The sequence below is a fragment of the Electrona antarctica genome (assembly GCF_951216825.1).
Source record: "Electrona antarctica genome assembly, chromosome: 14".
NCBI lineage: Eukaryota > Metazoa > Chordata > Actinopteri > Myctophiformes > Myctophidae > Electrona > Electrona antarctica.
In genome coordinates, this window is record NC_136795.1 from 21,520,870 (window position 1) to 21,541,692 (window position 20,823).

General features: G+C 42.7%; 1 protein-coding gene across 1 annotated transcript in view; it reads left to right on the forward strand.

Moving 5' to 3' along the window:
- The window catches only part of LOC306937073 (shisa family member 6), a gene marked incomplete at both ends in the record, with an annotated part of 106,777 nt that overhangs the window by 12,853 nt on the left and 73,101 nt on the right, over positions 1-20,823 (forward strand). Inside the window, 3 exons of the mRNA XM_079520745.1 lie at positions 2,471-2,625; positions 11,504-11,602; positions 16,667-16,735. Coding sequence (XP_079376871.1) covers positions 2,471-2,625; positions 11,504-11,602; positions 16,667-16,735 — 323 coding nt within the window. The remainder of the gene's footprint in view (positions 1-2,470; positions 2,626-11,503; positions 11,603-16,666; positions 16,736-20,823) is intronic.

Genomic DNA, 20,823 nt, shown 5'->3' on the forward strand with positions numbered 1-20,823 from the left:
CTAACTTGAATCCACCTGTGTCATGCAGTTCCAGCGAATCATGTGTTGATTGTAGTTATGTTTCACCTGTGTCTAGTTAATCTGTGTCTATTTAAACTTCCCTGTGTTCAGTGTTCCCTTGCCAGATTATAGTCAATGTTAAAGTGTATTCCTGATGTCTGCGTATATGACCTGCTTGGTTCTGCTTCTGGGTCCTAACCTGACTATAATTAATTTACTAAACGCATATCATGATGATTTAAAAAAATAATACCTGGTAAAACTTTAAACTTGCAACTAGCAAAAGAGAGCTGAGCCAGAAGGCAACGTTCTATACCGAGCAATCTTCGTTCATACTCACCTATGATCATGAAGTGTGTGTCATGAAAATGAGTTTTCCCAGACCAGTGCCTGGCATCTCCCTTAGAGATCGGTTGAGATGTTCAGTCTCATGAGAGAGACTCGGAGTAGAGCTGCTGCTTCTTCGCTTGGAAAGGAGACAGTTTAGGTGGTTTGGGCATCTAGTAGGCTACGTATGCCTCCCGAGCATCTCCCTAGGGAGGTCCTCGCTGCACCTCCCACCGGGGGGGGGGACCCCGGGGCAGACCAAGGACCAGATGGGGGGGATTACATCTCCACACTGGCCTGGGTACGCATCAGGATCGCATCAGTTGCTACTGTTGCTCTGGAGAGGGAAGGCTGGAAAACGCTGCTCAAACTGTTGCTTCTGTGATCAGACTCTGGAAAATCGCTTGAGGATGGATGGATGGATGGATGGATGGATGGATGGATGGATGGATGGACTTTAAACTAGCGATTGAAAACAAAAAGTATTTATGAAAATGTTCCTCCTCCAATATCCAGCTTTTGGTGTGTGTCCACAAACTTTGTCCTACACAAACATTAAATTCCCATTGACAATGAATGGACATTTTACGTCATAGTGTCTGAGCAAATAGACATAGGCCCTCATTTATCACTGGAGTGTAAATTCTGCCTTAAATTCGAGCGTGGGTTTTTCCATACGTTCATGTCAGCACGGCATTTATGAAGTGATCGCAAACAGCTGATCCTTGCGTAATTTCGGTCTTAGCGTTGATAAATGTGATGGCTGAAATCAATCTGGCACACCCTATAAAATCAAACCTCACCCTCGTTTTTGCGACATGAATAACTGGAATACGATCAAACAACATAGGGAAAGAAGGTGGAAAGCCAATAAGAATTAAGAAAAAAGTTTCCAACCAAACACCTCTCGCCTCGCTGCCTCTCATGCCCCCCCCCCCCCCCACACACACACACACACACACACACAGACGCACGCATGCACACACAACTTCCACACCCAACTGTGTGTTGTAGGCCTATATTAAATAAATTAATATATATATTATATATTGGTGACACCTGAACCATGAATTATATAATAAATAGCTGCAGGACTATAACACTATCACATCACATCGTCATGATTGGATGAGATTGGACACACACAGCCCTGGCATAGCCGCACGCACGCTGCTGTTTTGCAATTTTTTTTATAAAGGAGTGAATCTTCTCCTCTGTCATTGTGTCCTCTGTTACTGTGGTCTGTGACACCACGTTTATGAGCCATGACAGATCGATAGCCAGTGGTGGCTGTCAATTATATGAACGTTTATGGAGTGACTGATTATTATATGAATAAACTGGTGTGTGGTGTGGTCGTGGGTTAACCTATATCTCACGGCGGTAGCGGCATCCACCACTCGCAAACCCTCAGTGGCGGTGGATCACTCTACTGAGGGTTCCTGATCGGCACAGTTTATGCTTGAACGAGGACGAGCAGAGGATATTGCACATAACTCCAGAAAGACATGGGCCTACTGTAGATTACAGTAGCCTATACCCACGTGGGAGACATCAGCTGCAGCAGTCACTCCAGTGCCTTTCCATGTCATGAAAATAGACAACACAGGCTGCGTGATGGTCTCCCAAAATCCTCGCATGTTTGCACTCATCCAAAGCTGTTTAAATGGCTTAAGCATCTTACTTGCAACATTGTTTTTAATTGCTCGATTTTAACTGCTTGTACACTTGGAAATATGTTGTCCATTTCATATTACATGCCTTTACAATTTCTTTTTCACATGTATAATATTTAATAGTTTTATATATATTTTAAGAGTGTGAATACATAATATGTTTAGATGCCTGTACAGCCTGTCAGCTGGTCAGTCAATGCTGCCCCGCTTGTTTACGACAGAACAACAGGTGTAGGACAAAGCCTACGACAGCTCCCGACCTGGCGTGATATTTGGTGTGGTGTGCGCCCAAGTTCAAAGTCACGCTGGAATAATAAATGCCGAAAGTTGTGGTGATTCCAGTTGTGGTGATTTTTCAGCATATGCCGCGTTGATAAATGAGGGCCTATAGTCTATTGTATGTCATGATGATGTACGATGATAAGAGCGCCCCTCACTTCACGCTGGTGTGATTTTTGTTTTTCCAGAGCGCTGGCGGATATTATGAGGCAGCAGGCTCAACCGCCTGCGCAGTACGAGCATGAAAACATCACGTCCATGGAGAGCTCGCCCAAAGAGGAGACCCCCGTCAGAACCTCCAAGAACCACTACACCCCCGTTCACACCAAGATCTCAAACCACGGTAAGGGCCCTCATTTGGGGTCTCAGGAAATGGCAATTGCCAATGTTAACACCCCCTTGTGTTAACATTGAACATCAAATTCAGTTATTTTATGCATATTGAGTGTGTCTCATTTCACGCCTGTCCATCATCTACATATGACACGTGTTATTATACATTTTCTTGTCTGCAACCCAACCATACAGTTATTATTAACCACTTTAAACCCGTCATCCCTAATTTGGGCATGTCATTATAGTTTCATACATTAAATGCCTATTTTCTTCTGAAATGGCTTGAGTAATTATGGCTCCTCTGAAACTTAGTTATTAGCAATCATCTGGTCAAAGAAACACAAAAATAATTTTGCTACGAGACAGCCAATGCATTCATGTCTTTAGCTAAATTTCACCAAATATCCTTAGCCTGTTAAAACCGGCATCTGTGTCATGTTCAGTGTTGGGCCTAACGCGTAACTACTTTTTGTGGTAACTAATGACATAACTAGTTACCTTTTCCCATTCAGTAATGCCGTTATAGTTACTGTGGTTTAATTGGGTACGTTACCAGTTAGTGATCCAACTGAACTGTTTCCCCCTGTGGAGTCTAAGCAGGCCTAAGGGAGAGAAGATAATTATTTAATTCTCCCTTAGACAGGTGATCTGCGATCCTATTGGTTCACCAATCCCTCTGTCTGTTGTTTGCCCATGGTGCTAAAAGTGCACACAATGCAGTAGAGCTGTCCATGGTTCTGAAAGTACACACAATGCAGTAGAGCTGTCCATGGTTCTGAAAGTACACACAATGCAGTAGAGCTGTCCATGGTTCTGAAAGTACGACAAAAGGCAGTAGAGCTGTCCATGGTTCTGAAAGTACACACAATGCAGTAGAGCTGTCCATGGTTCTGAAAGTGCACACAATGCAGTAGAGCTGTCCATGGTTCTGAAAGTACACACAATGCAGTAGAGCTGTCCATGGTTCTGAAAGTACACACAATGCAGTAGAGCTGTCCATGGTTCTGAAAGTGCACACAATACAATAGAGCTGTCCATGGTGGTGCAAGTGCACACGATGCACCTACAAATGACACCCGTGTGACGTGAGGGGCGCTCTTATCATCGTACATCATCATGACGTAGCACATATGATGTAAATTCTCCATTCATTGTCAATGGGAATTTAATCTTTGTGTAGCACAGAAATAGCAGATTTGCTCGTCCACATATGACGTAAATTCTTCATTCATTGTCAATGGGAATTTAATGTTTGTGTAAGACAAAATTCTACACTAATAGCTGAATATAGGAGGGGCTACCAACCTCATTTTTATTCTCTTTAATATATGTATTTAGGCAGTGGACACCATTCTGAAAAGGATTTGTTCCAGGGACCCCCAGAAGAGAAGATTAATGTAAAAAGAAAAAAAGGAAAAAGTTGGGATGGTTGAAACACGGGGTTACCAGCTATAGGGAGTAGATAAGATAGTGAGTTGTGAGTTGTAAATTTAGATTTGTTTCCAGATTCTTCACACTATGAATAACATGGCATCCATTATAAATAGATTTATCTAAGGTCACCGGTGATAAGATTATTGAACACAAACACTTATCCTGCTCCAACTGTAGCCGTATATATATATATATATATATATATAGCTAGCACATGTATATAGCACATGTACAGTACAAGCTGTGAACTTGTAGATCTGCTATTTTTGAATGGCCAACATATAAACGGATAATGCGGTTAAAATGACTGTGATGCTATGTTTACTGCCAGGATGGAGTTTGATTGACGTCCACCGAAATAGACGGAACGGGCTCTCTGAATCAAGCCCCCCCCCCTTCACACGCACACGCACACGCACACACACACACACACACACACACACACACACACACACACACACACACACACACACACACACACACACACACACACAATAATCTTTCTGAAGGAGAATATAGAGCAGCAGATCCTGGGGCCTGTGCCGAACATGCTCCCGTCTCCCTTAATGCCGGGGGTCCCATAAGCCTGCTCAGCATCGGCTAAAAATGTAGATGCAAATTAAACATCTGTGAGAAGAAGATGGACATGTTGCTGTTTTTGTCCAGATTTAATTCCTTCTCCGTATCGCTGCCTGGAAACACTCTTCAGTGGTGGAAAAAGTACTCAAACGTTTTACGTGTGTAAAAGTATCACTACTGCAATGTAGAATTACTTATAAGTAAAAGTATAATTCAAATAGTACTTAAGTAAAAGTACAAATGTACAAATGCATCAAAATGTACTTAAAGTACCAAAAGTAAAAGTACTCATTATGCAGAATGTCCCATTTCAAGTTTTCTAATGTATTAACATCTTTTGAAAATAGCAGATCTACAAACTCGCAATGTGTCACATCGCGTCACATTGTAAGCTTGTAGATAGGCTATTTTCAAATATACATAATTTATATAGGGTTGAATTGGTTATGTATGTTTTGTAATATGCTACTAATACAAATCAATAAAGTAACTAGTAACTAAAGTTTTCAAATAAGTGTAGTGGAGTAAAAGTACAACATTTGGATCTGAGCTGTATAGTGGATTAGAAGTCAAATAATTTAAATTTGGAAATACTTAAATGAAGTACAAATACCTCAAAATTGTACTAAGTACGGTGCTTAACTTAACTTAGTTACTTCACACCACTGCTGGAAACGCTCTTCCTGCTCCTATAGTGTTCTATCCAGACCTCCAGATCCCTGGCTGCTCCTATAGTGTTCTATCCAGGCCTCCAGATCCCTGGCTGCTCCTATAGTGTTCTATCCAGACCTCCAGATCCCTGGCTGCTCCTATAGTGTTCTATCCAGGCCTCCAGATCCCTGGCTGCTCCTATAGTGTTCTATCCAGACCTCCAGATCCCTGGCTGCTCCTATAGTGTTCTATCCAGGCCTCCAGATCCCTGGCTGCTCCTATAGTGTTCTATCCAGGCCTCCAGATCCCTGGCTGCTCCTATAGTGTTCTATCCAGACCTCCAGATCCCTGGCTGCTCCTATAGTGTTCTATCCAGGCCTCCAGATCCCTGGCTGCTCCTATAGTGTTCTATCCAGACCTCCAGATCCCTGGCTGCTCCTATAGTGTTCTATCCAGGCCTCCAGATCCCTGGCTGCTCCTATAGTGTTCTATCCAGGCCTCCAGATCCCTGGCTGCTCCTATAGTGTTCTATCCAGACCTCCAGATCCCTGGCTGCTCCTATAGTGTTCTATCCAGACCTCCAGATCCCTGGCTGCTCCTATAGTGTTCTATCCAGACCTCCAGATCCCTGGCTGCTCCTATAGTGTTCTATCCAGACCTCCAGATCCCTGGCTGCTACTAGTGTTCTATCCAGGCCTCCAGATCCCTGGCTGCTCCTATAGTGTTCTATCCAGGCCTCCAGATCCCTGGCTGCTACTAGTGTTCTATCCAGGCCTCCAGATCCCTGGCTGCTCATATAGTGTTCTATCCAGGCCTCCAGATCCCTGGCTGCTCCTATAGTGTTCTATCCAGACCTCCAGATCCCTGGCTGCTCCTATAGTGTTCTATCCAGGCCTCCAGATCCCTGGCTGCTCCTATAGTGTTCTATCCAGACCTCCAGATCCCTGGCTGCTCCTATAGTGTTCTATCCAGGCCTCCAGATCCCTGGCTGCTCCTATAGTGTTCTATCCAGGCCTCCAGATCCCTGGCTGCTCCTATAGTGTTCTATCCAGGCCTCCAGATCCCTGGCTGCTCCTATAGTGTTCTATCCAGACCTCCAGATCCCTGGCTGCTCCTATAGTGTTCTATCCAGACCTCCAGATCCCTGGCTGCTCCTATAGTGTTCTATCCAGGCCTCCAGATCCCTGGCTGCTCCTGGGATCAGCTCGCTCTGCTAAGTGCCCCAGAATGATGTCCCAGATTATTTTAGGCGTTTTGCTCTAGTGTCAAAGTAGACACCCCCCTAGGGCTGGAAGAATCCTCGTTGACTGATTAATTTCCGTGGAAATAATTGGGATTAATGTTTTTTTCTTTTTTTATAATGTTTTTTTTGCATTATATATTATATTTGCATTATATATATATATATATATATATATATATATATATATATATATATATATATATATATATATATACATATATATATATATACACACACACACACACACACACACACACACACACACACACTAGAGCGGAGCCTGTTGGGCACTGGTTTACTTGGAACAATGCAAGTTGGAAATGAATGCCCCACCCAGGTATTGTGTCCCTTTTATCCCCATATATGGAGTTCTATGTCAGGCATGCCCAAATATTGAGTCTATGCAGAAGTCAGAATGATGTCAGACCAGCACCATATATGGACAATGGGCAGGGGCCCTGTCCAGATCCCGGGCAGAGGCCTTTTTGGGGCGGTTCTGGACAACCGTGGGTCCGACCGACTCGACACTGGGCACTGCACTCTCTGTGGGGGTGTGGAACGCATGTGTTGAATTTGGGCGAACGGTTCTCGAGTTACGTGGATTACAGACGTACAAACATACACACACACACACACACACACACACACACACACACACAGAGACTTTGTGCATATAGTTAGATATACTAGACTGGTGGTGCTTGGCTGTAGAGGTGGTGCTGTAACCCCTCCACCTCCCAGCACAGCAAGTATTCACAGCACACTACTTTTGGATTTATTGGCGAAAGGAGGAGATCAACGTCAACGCAAATTGGTGAAGCAGCAAGCAGCAGCTCGACAACACTGGTAGGCTGCAGGTTTTATTTGTATTTTTTTTTCTTCTCGAGGGTGGGTTGTTGTTGTCGGTAAAGCAAAATAATGCAAAAATTATCTAACAAGTTACTTTTCTCAGAAAGTAATCTTGTAACGTAATGGGATTATTTTAATGGCAGTAATCCGGTAACCTAACAAAGTTACTTTAGAAATGAACGTTACCCAACACAGGTTAAACGTGACTGAAGCTCAGCCATTGTGTCAGACTTCAGTGTGGTCACGGTCCCATGCAGGTTTTTCTCATAACGATCCATTTGACACAGTGCTGGATGGAGGCTTCTTCCACCACGGCCCCCCGGAGCGGATCTCGGAGCCACACTATTGACTCTGATGAGGCTTTCTTCTGAGACGCAGCCGTTGAACTGTTTGTCAGTTAATGCAGGGGGAGGTTCGGTTTTATATAGACCGACTCCATCGATCCCGGAGTTTCTTTGTCCGTGGTTTAGATTAAACAAGCCCTAATCAACTGAGAAAAATGTCTGCACTCGCACTCAGTGGTGGACAGGAACGAAGTACATTTTGCTTGAGTGCTGTACTGCATGAATGAGGTTTCCACCCGCCAGATTTGGTATTGTTTGGATACCAAATATTGTATTTTTGAGTGGTGTAAACCACTCCTACAACTGGCTTTGTTAGTCTGTCTGTCTGTCTGTCTGTCTGTCTGTCTGTCTGTCTGTCTGTCTGTCTGTCTGTCTGTCTGTCTGTCTGTCTGTGCAGACAAAATGAGCATGGTTGCTACGGTCACCCAGTTCACCCGGGTGTGATTTCATTACGTCAGGCTATATAAGACCTTACACCCCTCAGTTCACACGGGTGTGATTTTTTTTACTCAAAAAGGTACATTATGTATGAATGAATGAATGAATGAATGAATGTTGATGGGCTTGTAGAAAGCTATTTTTGACAAAATAGTAAAAAACGGCAAATAAGTTTAGGGATAAGGGATAAGGGTGGCACAAGATGGAGCCCATGGAGTGTTTGTTCAATAACAGGGGTCTCCCTAGCCTCGGGACTGCAGGCGTTTTGTTATTAAAAGGAGAACAAAACGCCTGGGCATGCGAGTCAGGAACTCTGGTCTAAGAGTGGGACTGAATCTTGTATTTCCCTAACCAATAACAGTGCAGAGGGTGTCACTCCAAATCTGGTCACGTCAGTGTTCTCCGCTGTGTTCTACCAGGGATTGGATCTCTCCTATTTAGGTTCCAATTTTGTCTGCTTATTTATTTGTGTCATCACTTCCAATTCCACTCGTTTATTCTGTGTCTTACATGAGTTCTGATTGGATAAAATTGATATCCTGACCCGAAAATGACTTGTTTTAACAAAGTTCTGGAGAGACAGGGACTCAACGACTCTATTGCGTCCATGCAGGACTATTTGAATATAGAGCTATTTAACACTTATTTTAACCAAAGACAATAGCAAGTGTTGTCCCTGTGGGAAGTGTCTCTAAACTGTCCACGCCATCCTCTTAGTTGAGACACAGACCGACTATAGACAGAAATGGTGGCGTCTCACAATGATCATCAGTTGAGGACCAATTACATGAAGACAGCTTAAAAACAGGTGAAGTGCTATAGTTTATGTCTTCCACCTGCTTTTCTACTCCACCTCTGTGTGGTGTTGTGGGGGGGTATCTTGCCATGTGATTGACAGCCTAAATGGAGCTTGTCGGCGGGCGTGCAGCTTTTGACGCGTACCATTGTGTACCTCTGCTCTCTCAATTACAGGCTTGGTTCCACGACCGCACAACAGTGGTCCGGAACACATTGCGTTACCAAAAGTGATGTGTTTTGGGGTTTTTTTTTAACACTGAGGGACATTATTGTCGCTGGCATGTGGGAACCTTGTATGTCCAACAACCCTTCCGAAATATTATTATTATTATTATTATTATTATTATTATTATTATTATTATTATTATTATTATTATTATTATTATTATTATTATTATTATTATTATTAGGAAACACCTACAGTATGAGGAGTTTCTGGGAGTTTCTCCACGTTTAGCTCTGGATGGTTCATGATTTTTATTTTATTTAACCTTTATAAAACACATTGAGACTGAGTCTCTTTTGCAAGTGATATTATGATATATGCAAGCACAGGATCCGAAATGTCATTTGGCCCTAAACCATTCACTTACGGGTCCATTTGGTTCTATAGCGTGTGCCAACGTGTACGTCACCAAGAGGGGGGCGGCGTCTAAAAAGCTAGGGACGGCCCCCTGGTGGGCATTAAATTCTAGCCCGCATCACTCAGAATAGAATGACGGTGGTATGTTTTTATAAATATTGAGCTCGTTCTTGGCGATAACATAGTGAACAAACACCAGGATGGATAGAAAGAACGTCGGGCCCAAATACATTACAAGGACAAGGAAAATGTTGTGAACAAACACGGCTGTGCTTAGATACTTTGTTGAACGTTATGTCTCTGCGCCCGTGCGCCGATCCAAGTCATTCTACGTCTTTTTGTAAACTCGTCAATCTGGGTTCCTTGATGCTGTCTCCATGCTGGAAAGCTGAACATCTAATTCCGTTTTCTGGCTCATTTCCTCGACGCGACCTGCTGTGGCACTTATTTACTGAGCAAGTCTGCACCATTGTGAGGTCAGTTTAGAAAAAGAACGTATACAAGCATACGGATGGTCGCTCAATGTAAACAAACCAGACAAGCCAGCAAGTATGGCGGAAGCTACCACGTGACACATATGTTGACGCCCCCTCCAGGAGATTTTGGTACACCCTATTTGCAAAATCTCAGAGTTAAATGAACACTGCAGATTGTACAGGCTAGATTGAGGTAACAATCCCTTGGCATACAGTACTGCATATCAAACTGGGAGTCCCTTAAAATGGAGGGAAAAGTGTTGAGAGGGAACACTGGTTTAAACTTTAACTATATAGCTTGTAGCGCTGCGGTGGGCTTGTGAACTATAACGTTAAGTGGGATGGTAATCCTGACTGACTGCTAATCACTCTCTGCCTTCACCACCTTGGTGTAACCAAGGATGAAATGAGCTATACACTTAACTTAACCAGTCAGGATCATTTTAGGACCATTTTAGGACCATGCAAATGTTTGTACGACAATTAAACATCAACTAAGGGACAGGTCGAAATTTAAATATAGGATACCCCTGGAGGAAATATATGTGCCCTGATATAAAATACCATCACCCTCCCTGTGAATGAAAATAAAAATAAAAATCTAGTCCCCTCCCCAGGTGATTAAACAAAAAGGAATCACCCTCCCCTATTAACCTATTAATTAACATCACATTTACCTCAGTATTATTTATTCCTAATTTTAATCTGGTAGCGTTTTTAATAATTATGTGAGAAAATAAAGTGAAAATCGCGAAAAATCACTGTCCACTGTGAAGTTCGAACTCACAGCCAACACAGGCAATGGTCTTGTAGTCTAACGCCTAACACAGCAAGCTATGCAAGCCATTGAAAAGTGGGGGTTGTATAGTGTGTACTCTGTCTAGTGTGTGTTGTAGTGTGATTGACACGGGGAACAATGAAAACCGGTCCTGTTGGGAAGAACCAAGTGAAAGCAACAGAGGGGTATCGTTGACCAAAGTTGTACTTTAATTCAGAAAAGCTGTAGTATTAGATGTATATATAAAACCCAGACTATTTTATTATCAAAATTGGATCACCCTCCCTTGGACTCGAAGTAAAATTAGCTCACCCTCCCTCTGACTAAAATTAAAAATACATGGCCCTCCCCTATTTTCCTCCAGGGCCCCCTTTTCTAAATTTCGACTGGTCCCTAATGCATTTTGTAAATAAATAAATGGTAAATGGTGCATTTATATAGTGCCTTTATCCAAGGCGCATTACATTCACCCATTCACACATACATTCATACACCGATTGCGGCGGAAGCCATGCAAGGTACCAACCAGCACATCGGGAGCAATTTGGGGTTCAGTGTCTTGCCCAAGGACACTTCGACATGTAGCCAGGAGGAGCCGGGATTCGAACCGCCGACCCATGGATCATTGGACGACCTGCTCTACCTCTTGAGCCACAGTCGCTGATTTTGTAATCATGACAGCCCTATTTTTGTTTTGTTCGTCTGTCAACAGGACACCACATGAAGGAGAACTTCATGCGGTCTCAGTCGCAGGACCTTCACAACTACATCTCGTCAGGCTACGTCACGCTGGGGCGCGGACACTTGAAAGGTACATTTCACTTCAGCCCATCACATCCAATCTGGTTGACTTTAGTTTTTAAGTTTACCTCTGTTTGCCTTTTAGGACCATTTCAGAACCATCTTAGGACCATTTTAGGACCATCTGTTAGTACTGTTTGCCTTTTAGGGCCATTAGGCCACGATGACTCAGCTTTCAGCCTGGCCTTCCTATTTTGGGCCATTGGGTCATTACAAGCAGAAGTAGTGAAAATAGCATTGTCGATGAAGTGGTGGAAACATTTTTATGTTAAAAAAAACAAAAAAACAACAATGTATAGTTATTATTTTGTCTCAAGCTCCTAATACTTTTCATTAGTTCAATATTTATAAAACCCACTTAACCGCTTTCAACCTATTGAGCATGTCGTGAACCTACACTAATACTATACTATACTATACTATACTATACTATACTATACTATACTATACTATACTATACCACACCGTACTGTGATCAGAAACAGTTTTATTAGCCACAGGTTTGCAGTTGTAAATCAGTTGGTTATATTTTTTATTTTTTTGTGCACAATCCACAATCCACAAACATTTGGGAAAATCTGCGTGTCAAAGGAAAGTGTTCCAGGTCAGGCCTTGTTCAGCAGTATAGTCTGATGGCACCCAGGTGGAAGCTGCTCCGAAACCTGGTGGTCTTGCCTATGATACCACAGTAGACATCCTTGCCCGTCCGCGGTCATAGAAGCGGGGTGAACAAACTGGTTGTGGCTTTACATACACACTGTTTCCTGTACAGCTCCTGTAGGGAGGGGAGCCCTATACTATTATGCGTTCAGCAGTCCCCTCAACCCACCGTGGGTTTTCCTTTGCAAGTGAAGCAGTACAATGAGGTCTACAAAAGGCATTAAGCATGTGCTTTTCTCCTCTTGTTCATAAGCAGCTAGTGGTGACGGTGGATTCACAAGGCTATGGCGCTTTTGTGAAACAATCATTCCATCATGGAGCTATGACAGATTCATTTATTTGCTACAAAGCATATACGTGTTGTGTGCTGTACTGCATTGTTCCTCATGAGAATGTCGCTCTATTGTCCATCATGTTCCCTGGCTGGCTGTGCTCACGCACTGAGCCACAGCATGTTGATGAAATAGCCTCGTATATGGAGCGCCATTATCACATCATTCTAGTTCTTTGAGGAACTGAGAGATATATATATATACAGTACATACACACACACACACACACACACACACACACACACACACACACACACACACACACACACACACACACACACACACACACACACACACACACACACACACACACACACACACACACACTATGTTACTATGTTTATATCACACAACAGTACCTATAGCATTACTTTACAAGGAGAAAACAAACACAACAAGTTGGAGAGATAGAGATACATGGTTTCCACCCAACAGCAGCAATTTCTTGATTCACGTTCAAGTGTGAACTTTAATCATGTGTTAAATCTATAACTAGCAGTCCTATATCCCTGCAGGTAGGGTAAGAACAGCCATAATTTTGTTCATGCTATTTCTCCCTATCTGCATGTTTATTAGTTCATGTTTGTGTATCCAATTGCCATCATCTCCTTATGTAAAAACTCATGAACTGCCATCACTGTGTAATCTCTGAATCCATATATAAAAAGTTCACTATTTCATCTGTGCATGGGGTAACAAGGTTGAGGTACAAAAATATGTTATTTACGACCAAAATATCACACCACATTTTTTGTACCACCCATTTGTTGTTGTACAAAGTTTGAGTAGATGGGAATCAAATCATTAACAACTGATCTGTAAAAGGTAAGATAATTATTTGTTAATAGTTTATACGGCTACGTTATTGGGACGCTATTCTAAAGTACTCCTCATTTACTAACATGAGTAAATGAAGAATAATTGCGACTTTAGAATAACATGTGTATAAAGTATTAACAAATACTTATTTAGCCATTATGTAGCCTAAGTGATTTACTAATAGCTTGTTCATAATCTATTAAATGTGTATAAAAGGCATACAAATCTATTAGCTATCTAAGACGTTAAACTATTAAAACACATTTTCACAAGCCACCCATAACTCATTAACTAATAGTGTGAGTCATCTATTAACTATATATTTGTCATATTTATAACTCCTTTATTAACTGTTAACAGATATGTAACAATACATTAACAACTCATCATGGTTTAATTATAAACAATCTATAAACTGATTATAAGGCGTTGTTATTATCCTTAACTATTAACAAATGCTTATAAGACTGTAAGTCATTAATAACTCATCAACTAACAGTTTGTAAATGCTCTATTAACTACTTATAACAAATTATTATTGCTACATTTTAATTTAATAATACCATTAAGGTATGTTTTCTGCGCTTCAAATGTTATCAACCAATAATTACCAGTAGGTTACTTATCAATCTTATCCATCAACCTACTGGATGTAGGCCTATCATGGGAGCCTACTGGCTGTCATTAGGAAACACGGAAGTGAAACTGATTTATGTGGCCGGTGAAGACTGATATGAGGTTAGGGGACTTACATGGCTGGTTAAAACTGATATGAGGTTAGGGGACTTACGTGGCTGGTTAAAACTGATATGAGGTTAGGGGACTTACGTGGCCAGTTAAAACTGATATGAGGTTAGGGGACTTACGTGGCTGGTTAAAACTGATATGAGGTTAGGGGACTTACGTGGCCGGTTAAAACTGATATGAGGTTAGGGGACTTACGTGGCCAGTTAAAACTGATATGAGGTTAGGGGACTTACATGGCCGGTTAAAACTGATATGAGGTTAGGGGTCTTACATGGCCGGTTAAAACTGATATGAGGTTAGGGGACTTACATCGCTGGTTAAGACTGATATGAGGTTAGGGGACTTACGTGGCCGGTTAAAACGGATATGAGGTTAGGGGACTTACGTGGCCGGTTAAAACTGATATGAGGTTAGGGGACTTACGTGGCCGGTTAAAACTGATATGAGGTTAGGGACTTACGTGGCCGGTTAAAACTGATATGAGGTTAGGGGACTTACATGGCCGGTTAAAATCAGAGGTTAGGGGACTTACATGGCATGTTAAAACTGATATGAGGTTAGGGGACTTACGTGGCCGGTTAAAACTGATATGAGGTTAGGGGACTTACGTGGCCGGTTAAAACTGATATGAGGTTAGGGGACTTACATGGCTGGTTAAGACTGATATGAGGTTAGGGGACTTACGTGGCTGGTTAAAACTGATATGAGGTTAGGGGACTTACGTGGCCGGTTAAAACTGATATGAGGTTAGGGGACTTACGTGGCCGGTTAAAACTGATATGAGGTTAGGGGACTTACATGGCTGGTTAAAACTGATATGAGGTTAGGGGACTTACGTGGCTGGTTAAAACTGATATGAGGTTAGGGGACTTACGTGGCTGGTTAAGACTGAGGTTAGGGTTAGGTTTGGGGTTATAGTTAGGTATAGAATTAGTTGGACAACGTGACCAACATGTGTCAGACATCTCCGCGTTTCCTAATTGCAGCCCAGTATGCATGCAGTAGGTCGATAAGATCGTCTTGATAAGTAACCTACTAATCTGCTAAATATATGCTTAAAATGACTATTGCACTGAATGACATTGATGAAGCACAAAATCCACACAAAAGTGCTTCGTGTTTTTAAATATTTGTGTACAATATATTGCCCATTTATACAGTATATGTTGCTGTAAACACTACAACACAATTATGCCATGTGTTCACTTATTTTTTATTCAAAAAATACTTTTGTCATTAATATTTTAGCTCGGGCAGTTATACTGAATGACATTTTGACACTTAAAAGCTGAATATCTAACATCAATATATCAAATGAATAGTTTGCAGTACAAATATGTCTGGGTCAAAAGAAGGGTATGAGTTGAGTCATTTAATATATATGTTTTCCTCTTTTTTTTGTCTCATCTTTGACCGATATAGAAGACACTACTAAAAGACGTGCTCCCGGCTTGAAAGGTATAACATATAGTAGGGGATATTATTGTTAACAAAAATAGCCAAATCGATACGCGGCAGATAAAAGCATGACATTTGATACAGATGTCCCTTGGGTCATCCTAAAACCTCCTGCAATGGGTGCCCAAACAAATCTTAAACGGGAAGTGAGTTATGGACTAAATTCAAAATGGCCGCCTAAAGCAGTTGATACAAAAGAAGGGTCATAAAAGTGTATCGTTTATTATGTACTTTGAGTGGGAGCCTCTGGCAAGAGTGTCCATAAAAGTGTCCACAAATCAGCGACTTTAATCTGTCCATATTTTTTAGAAGATGGTAGAGATTGCATAGCTTTCAGGCTTCTGAACCAAAATGTTAATGTTGTGGCAGTGCAGCCTGTGTGGGAGGAATGTTTTCCATTGAGACATTTTTCTTTAGACCATTGATATTTTCAATGTCAGTTATCTTGTCATACAGATTAGAATACAGCTGTATATTTCAAGCACTGCAAAACTGTTTGATTCCTGGCTAAGTGCTTCAAAAGAATTAACCGTCAGTTTCCGTATCAACTGCTTTAGGTGGCCATTTTCAATTTAGTCAATAATTCACTTCCTGTTAAAGATCTTGTTGGGCACCCCTTCTAGGATGTCTTAGGATGACCCAATGGACATGCATGCCAATTTCAAGTTTAGGTAGCCATTTTGAATTTTGTCCATAACGCACTTGAAGGATGACCCAAGGGACATGTATTAAATGTAATGCTTTAATCCACCGCGTAACGATTTTGACGATAATAACCCCTACTAATAGGTGTTCGAGCAAACTAAAGCATGGCTATTAAAAGGTTCCTCCTCCGTAAAATGTCTCGTTTGTCTATAGGGAAAGATAGTGGAGCACTTGTTTTTATGTTACGTTTTTATGTTACTGTCATTTATCGTGTAATGTGTTTTTAAATATTAACTGTTGCTTGAGGACCCACGATGGAAATTAGTCTTAGGACTGCACTGTGCGTATCCTTGAACTTGAGAACTCTTATTGCATTTCAAATGAATCAAATGGGCTCTCGTTTGTCTCCACAGCCCAGCTCTCTGTGGACGATCTGGGCCAGATGTCCTGGGAGGGTGACCTGGACATTCCAATCTCCTACAGTACGTATAGCATGATGATATCCACCACACACTGCTTCGTAATGTGTTCTGCAGGAGGAGCTCAGCAGCACACTGCACCACCGCACCACGTTCTGTTCACATCTGATAAGAGGTGGGGAAATATGCCATGTGTTCCACATCATAGCCTGGGCCCGCAGAGTGGCTCGGGCTGATAGGGACGTGACAGTCACTGCTGCGTAGGTCTTAAAAGGGGCATGATGTATCATGTGACACCATTAGACTGACGTAGTTTTGTTTTCTTAAAACAAACAAAAAACAAAAAAAGTCTGGGCGAACGAGCCAGGAAATGTGGCATAGGAGTGGGAGTGACCATCGCTTACCACTAACAGTGCCACTCCAATCAGTGTTTTCCGCTGTGTGTGTGTGTGTGTGTGTGTGTGTGTGGGGGGGGGGGGGGGGGGGGGGGGGGGATAATATAACTTTTTTATAACATCTTAACGTCATTCGGAGCTTTTGATAGCTTTGTTATCCACAATTTAGACGCTCCTGCAACCCCAGACATCAAGTCCAAAACAGAGTCTTTTTATTTTTTCGTCGGAAGGAGACGTCAGAATGGAGCATGGTACTGGCCTTGAGGTGGGACATGGAAGGGTGCCAGACATTACCAGGGTCTGGAGCATTATTAATTATGCCAGCTCATGTGTGAAGGTGTCACTGCGTTGGCAAGCTACAGCAACATACACATCCAAGTATCCAACACATTAGAGTGTCTTGCAAGGTAAGTGGAAGTGTGTCTCCTCTCCCAACACTTCAAATGTGTTGAATCAACCGAGTTTTGTTAATTAGCTTGAGTAAATAGTTTTTGAACTAATATATCCCAGAGTACCTCGCAACATCAGTGGAGGTATTACTTTGTTTTTCGCCTCTAGTGTACTGTTCTATATTCTCTCGGAGAGCCCCACCCCCTGCTACTGTATGTGTCAGCTACAGAAGAAGAAAAAGAGTTCCAGACCCACAGGAACGCACCCAGGGTGCCGGCCCGGTTCCGGCAAGCCACCCCGCGTCCGAAACGTTTGAGAAATGACATGAGTTACCATGTGCCGGTCCCTCTACTGTACCCTCTACTGTACTGTACTGTTACTGTACTGTACTGGCACTCCCAAAATCATACAGTTAATATGTGCGTGTGTGTTTGTGTGTGTGTTAGGTTGCGCGGTGGTGAAAAACAACCATGCTGTTTTCGTGCTCATACCCAGACACCCAGACACCCACCCACCCAGCCAGCCAGCCACCCACACACCCACACACATAACTCCGTAAGGGAGTGGTTGCACCACTCAAAAACAGAGATTAACCAATATAATTTTGCTACGATTCTCCGCTTTCATTATGAAATGTAAAACAAAACAAAAAATGTGACAATTTCATAAAAGCCAGCGTTGGCCTACACCTGGCCACAAATGGTGCAGTGTGACAATGCTGGAAACTGGAAATATATTTCACAAGGATTTTGCTCTGTCGGTAGACCCAGAGCCATAGAGTAAGACAGAAGTGAACTCCCTTCACTTCTATTGAATGGGGACAACACATGGGGACAACCGGAAGTTTATGGAATGCATTTGAGTCTATGGACTTGCGCGAGTACATGAACCGTGATCAGGCTGTTTTCTGCCCCCTCAAACCAACTGTGGGAAAGTGGACTGACTAAGTTATCAAATGGAAGGTATGGGGGATTCCGATTCGACAGGTGAGGGGAATTTTGCCAAATCAAGCCTCAAGGCTGCAGTTAACCACATGGAAAACAATTGGCGATGTTGGTGCGGTATAGTCTAGACAGATCCAGTCCCAGATTGAAAGGCATAAGACGTATAGGTTACAACAGGTCTAAACAGGTGTGTGTGTGTGTGTGTGTGTGTGTGTGTGTGTGTGTGTGTGTGTGTGTGTGTGTGTGTGTGTGTGTGTGTGTCCACTCTCTCTCTCTCTCTCTCTCTCTCTCTCTCTCTCTCTCTCTCTCTCTCTCTCTCTCTCATGTGACAGGGCTGTGTACTGTATGTTGTGATGGTCGTATATGTGGCTGTCACTTCCAATTGGAGGTTGTCACTCTGTCTTGTCGTGTCGGCAGTGTAAGTGTGTGTGTGTGTGTGTGTGTGTGTGTGTGTGTGTGTGTGTGTGTGTGTGTGTGTGTGTGTGTGTGTGTGTGTGTGTGTGTGTGTGTGTGTGTGTGTGTGTGTGCGTGCGTGCGCGTGCCTGCGCGCCTGCGTGCCTGCGTGTGTGTGATCCATTCAACTCCTGTCAGACGCCAGACTGACAGATGTGCGTGTCTGTCAGTGCCAAAGTGCCGCTCTGCCCGCAATATGGCTCTATTCTACAAACAAGTCATATCTCATGCGGCCCCATGGGACGTGTCGAGTCGCTTTCGCACCTTCAGGGAGACGTCGTCGTTTCTGATCGTTGCCCCATTTGGGATTACTATAGCACCCCTGATTTATTGTATTTGATGTATTTGGCTGCGGACCCCAGCCCCATCTGAAAAGATTTTGTGCCAGGGACCCCTCTTAAAACGTACCAGGTGTTGTTCAAATGTATCTAAACTATTCCAAATATTTAATTATTTATATATATATATATATATATATATATTATTATTTTTTTTCTGGGGACTGGGGACCCCCTGGAGCAGGGGTGGGCAACTGTGACGATGGAGAGGGCCACTATATTTCCACACTCACTCCCTAGGGCCATACATTACTGTCGTAGCAAAAATAGCCGATCTACAAGCTCAAAACGCGTCGCGCTGCGACGCGTTTTGAGCTTGTAGATCGGCTATTTTTGCTATATTCAAATTGAAATCTTGAATAATGTTTTGCTATTTTTGAATTGGAATCCTGAAATTTTACATTTTTATGTAATTTCAAATGCCTTTAATATACTTGTGTTGAGCAATGAGCTACTAATTTAGACTGAAGTAATTAAAGCGGGCCGTGTTTGCATGTTATGGAATTGTAAACCAATATTATGTCAGTATTCTGACATTCACCTGAGGGCCACATTAAGTGAAGGGGGTGGGCCGCATGTGGCCCCCGGGCCGCCAGTTGCCCACCCCTGCCCTGGAGCCTCCACAAGGACCCCTGAGGCTCCCTGGACAACCACTTTGAGAACCACCAGTGCATCATGAGCTCGTGCTCCTCAAAATGTCACAAGGGCCATGGCGCTGACGGTATCAAGGCAGCCCCGAGGTATATACGTGAAAGCGCAACAGTATATTTATTCATGAGCACGTCGGGTTTACAGAAATCCAATTCGGAACTACTGTCGAGCGTAACGCTGCATAACTTGTATCACGTCCCCAATCTAATTGTGTGTAATATTGCATTTTTGCCTGAGTGAGGTAAACACAGTCAGAGAGACCTCAAGCACAGTACAAGCACAGCACATAACATGAATACAGACCTGAAGCACAGTACAAGCACAGCACATAACATGAATACAGACCTCAAGCACAGTACAAGCACAGCACATAACATGAATACAGACCTCAAGCACAGTACAAGCACAGCACATAACATGAATACAGACCTCAAGCACAGTACAAGCACAGCACATAACATGAATACAGACCTCAAGCACAGTACAAGCACAGCACATAACATGAATACAGACCTCAAGCACAGTACAAGCACAGCACATAACATGAATACAGTACAAGCACAGCACATAACATGAATACAGTACAAGCACAGCACATAACATGAACACATGCAACGACAACAACGAGCAGCAAAAACAAACGCCTCTGGCAATATTGATATTAATATTCATAGCATTATAGTGATATGTCATTCCGGCATATTTTAGTTTTTTGTATCCGATTCCATGCTATACCCTTCTAGGAGTGGCAGCAACACATGGCCACCTGCTTGGGGCTGGTTGCTCAGGATCAGAGAGTGCGTCGGGGACGCCAAGTGACAGTGTAGAAGCCACGGTGCCAAGGGCATATAAGCGCGTGATTTATATATCGTCCCTGTTGAGTGGAATGCTCATTACAGTATGTCCAAAACTGTTACTTCTCAGGATTCAAATTCAAAAGCAAAAGTACATGCGTTTCTGGCTTACGGATCTGCTACTTT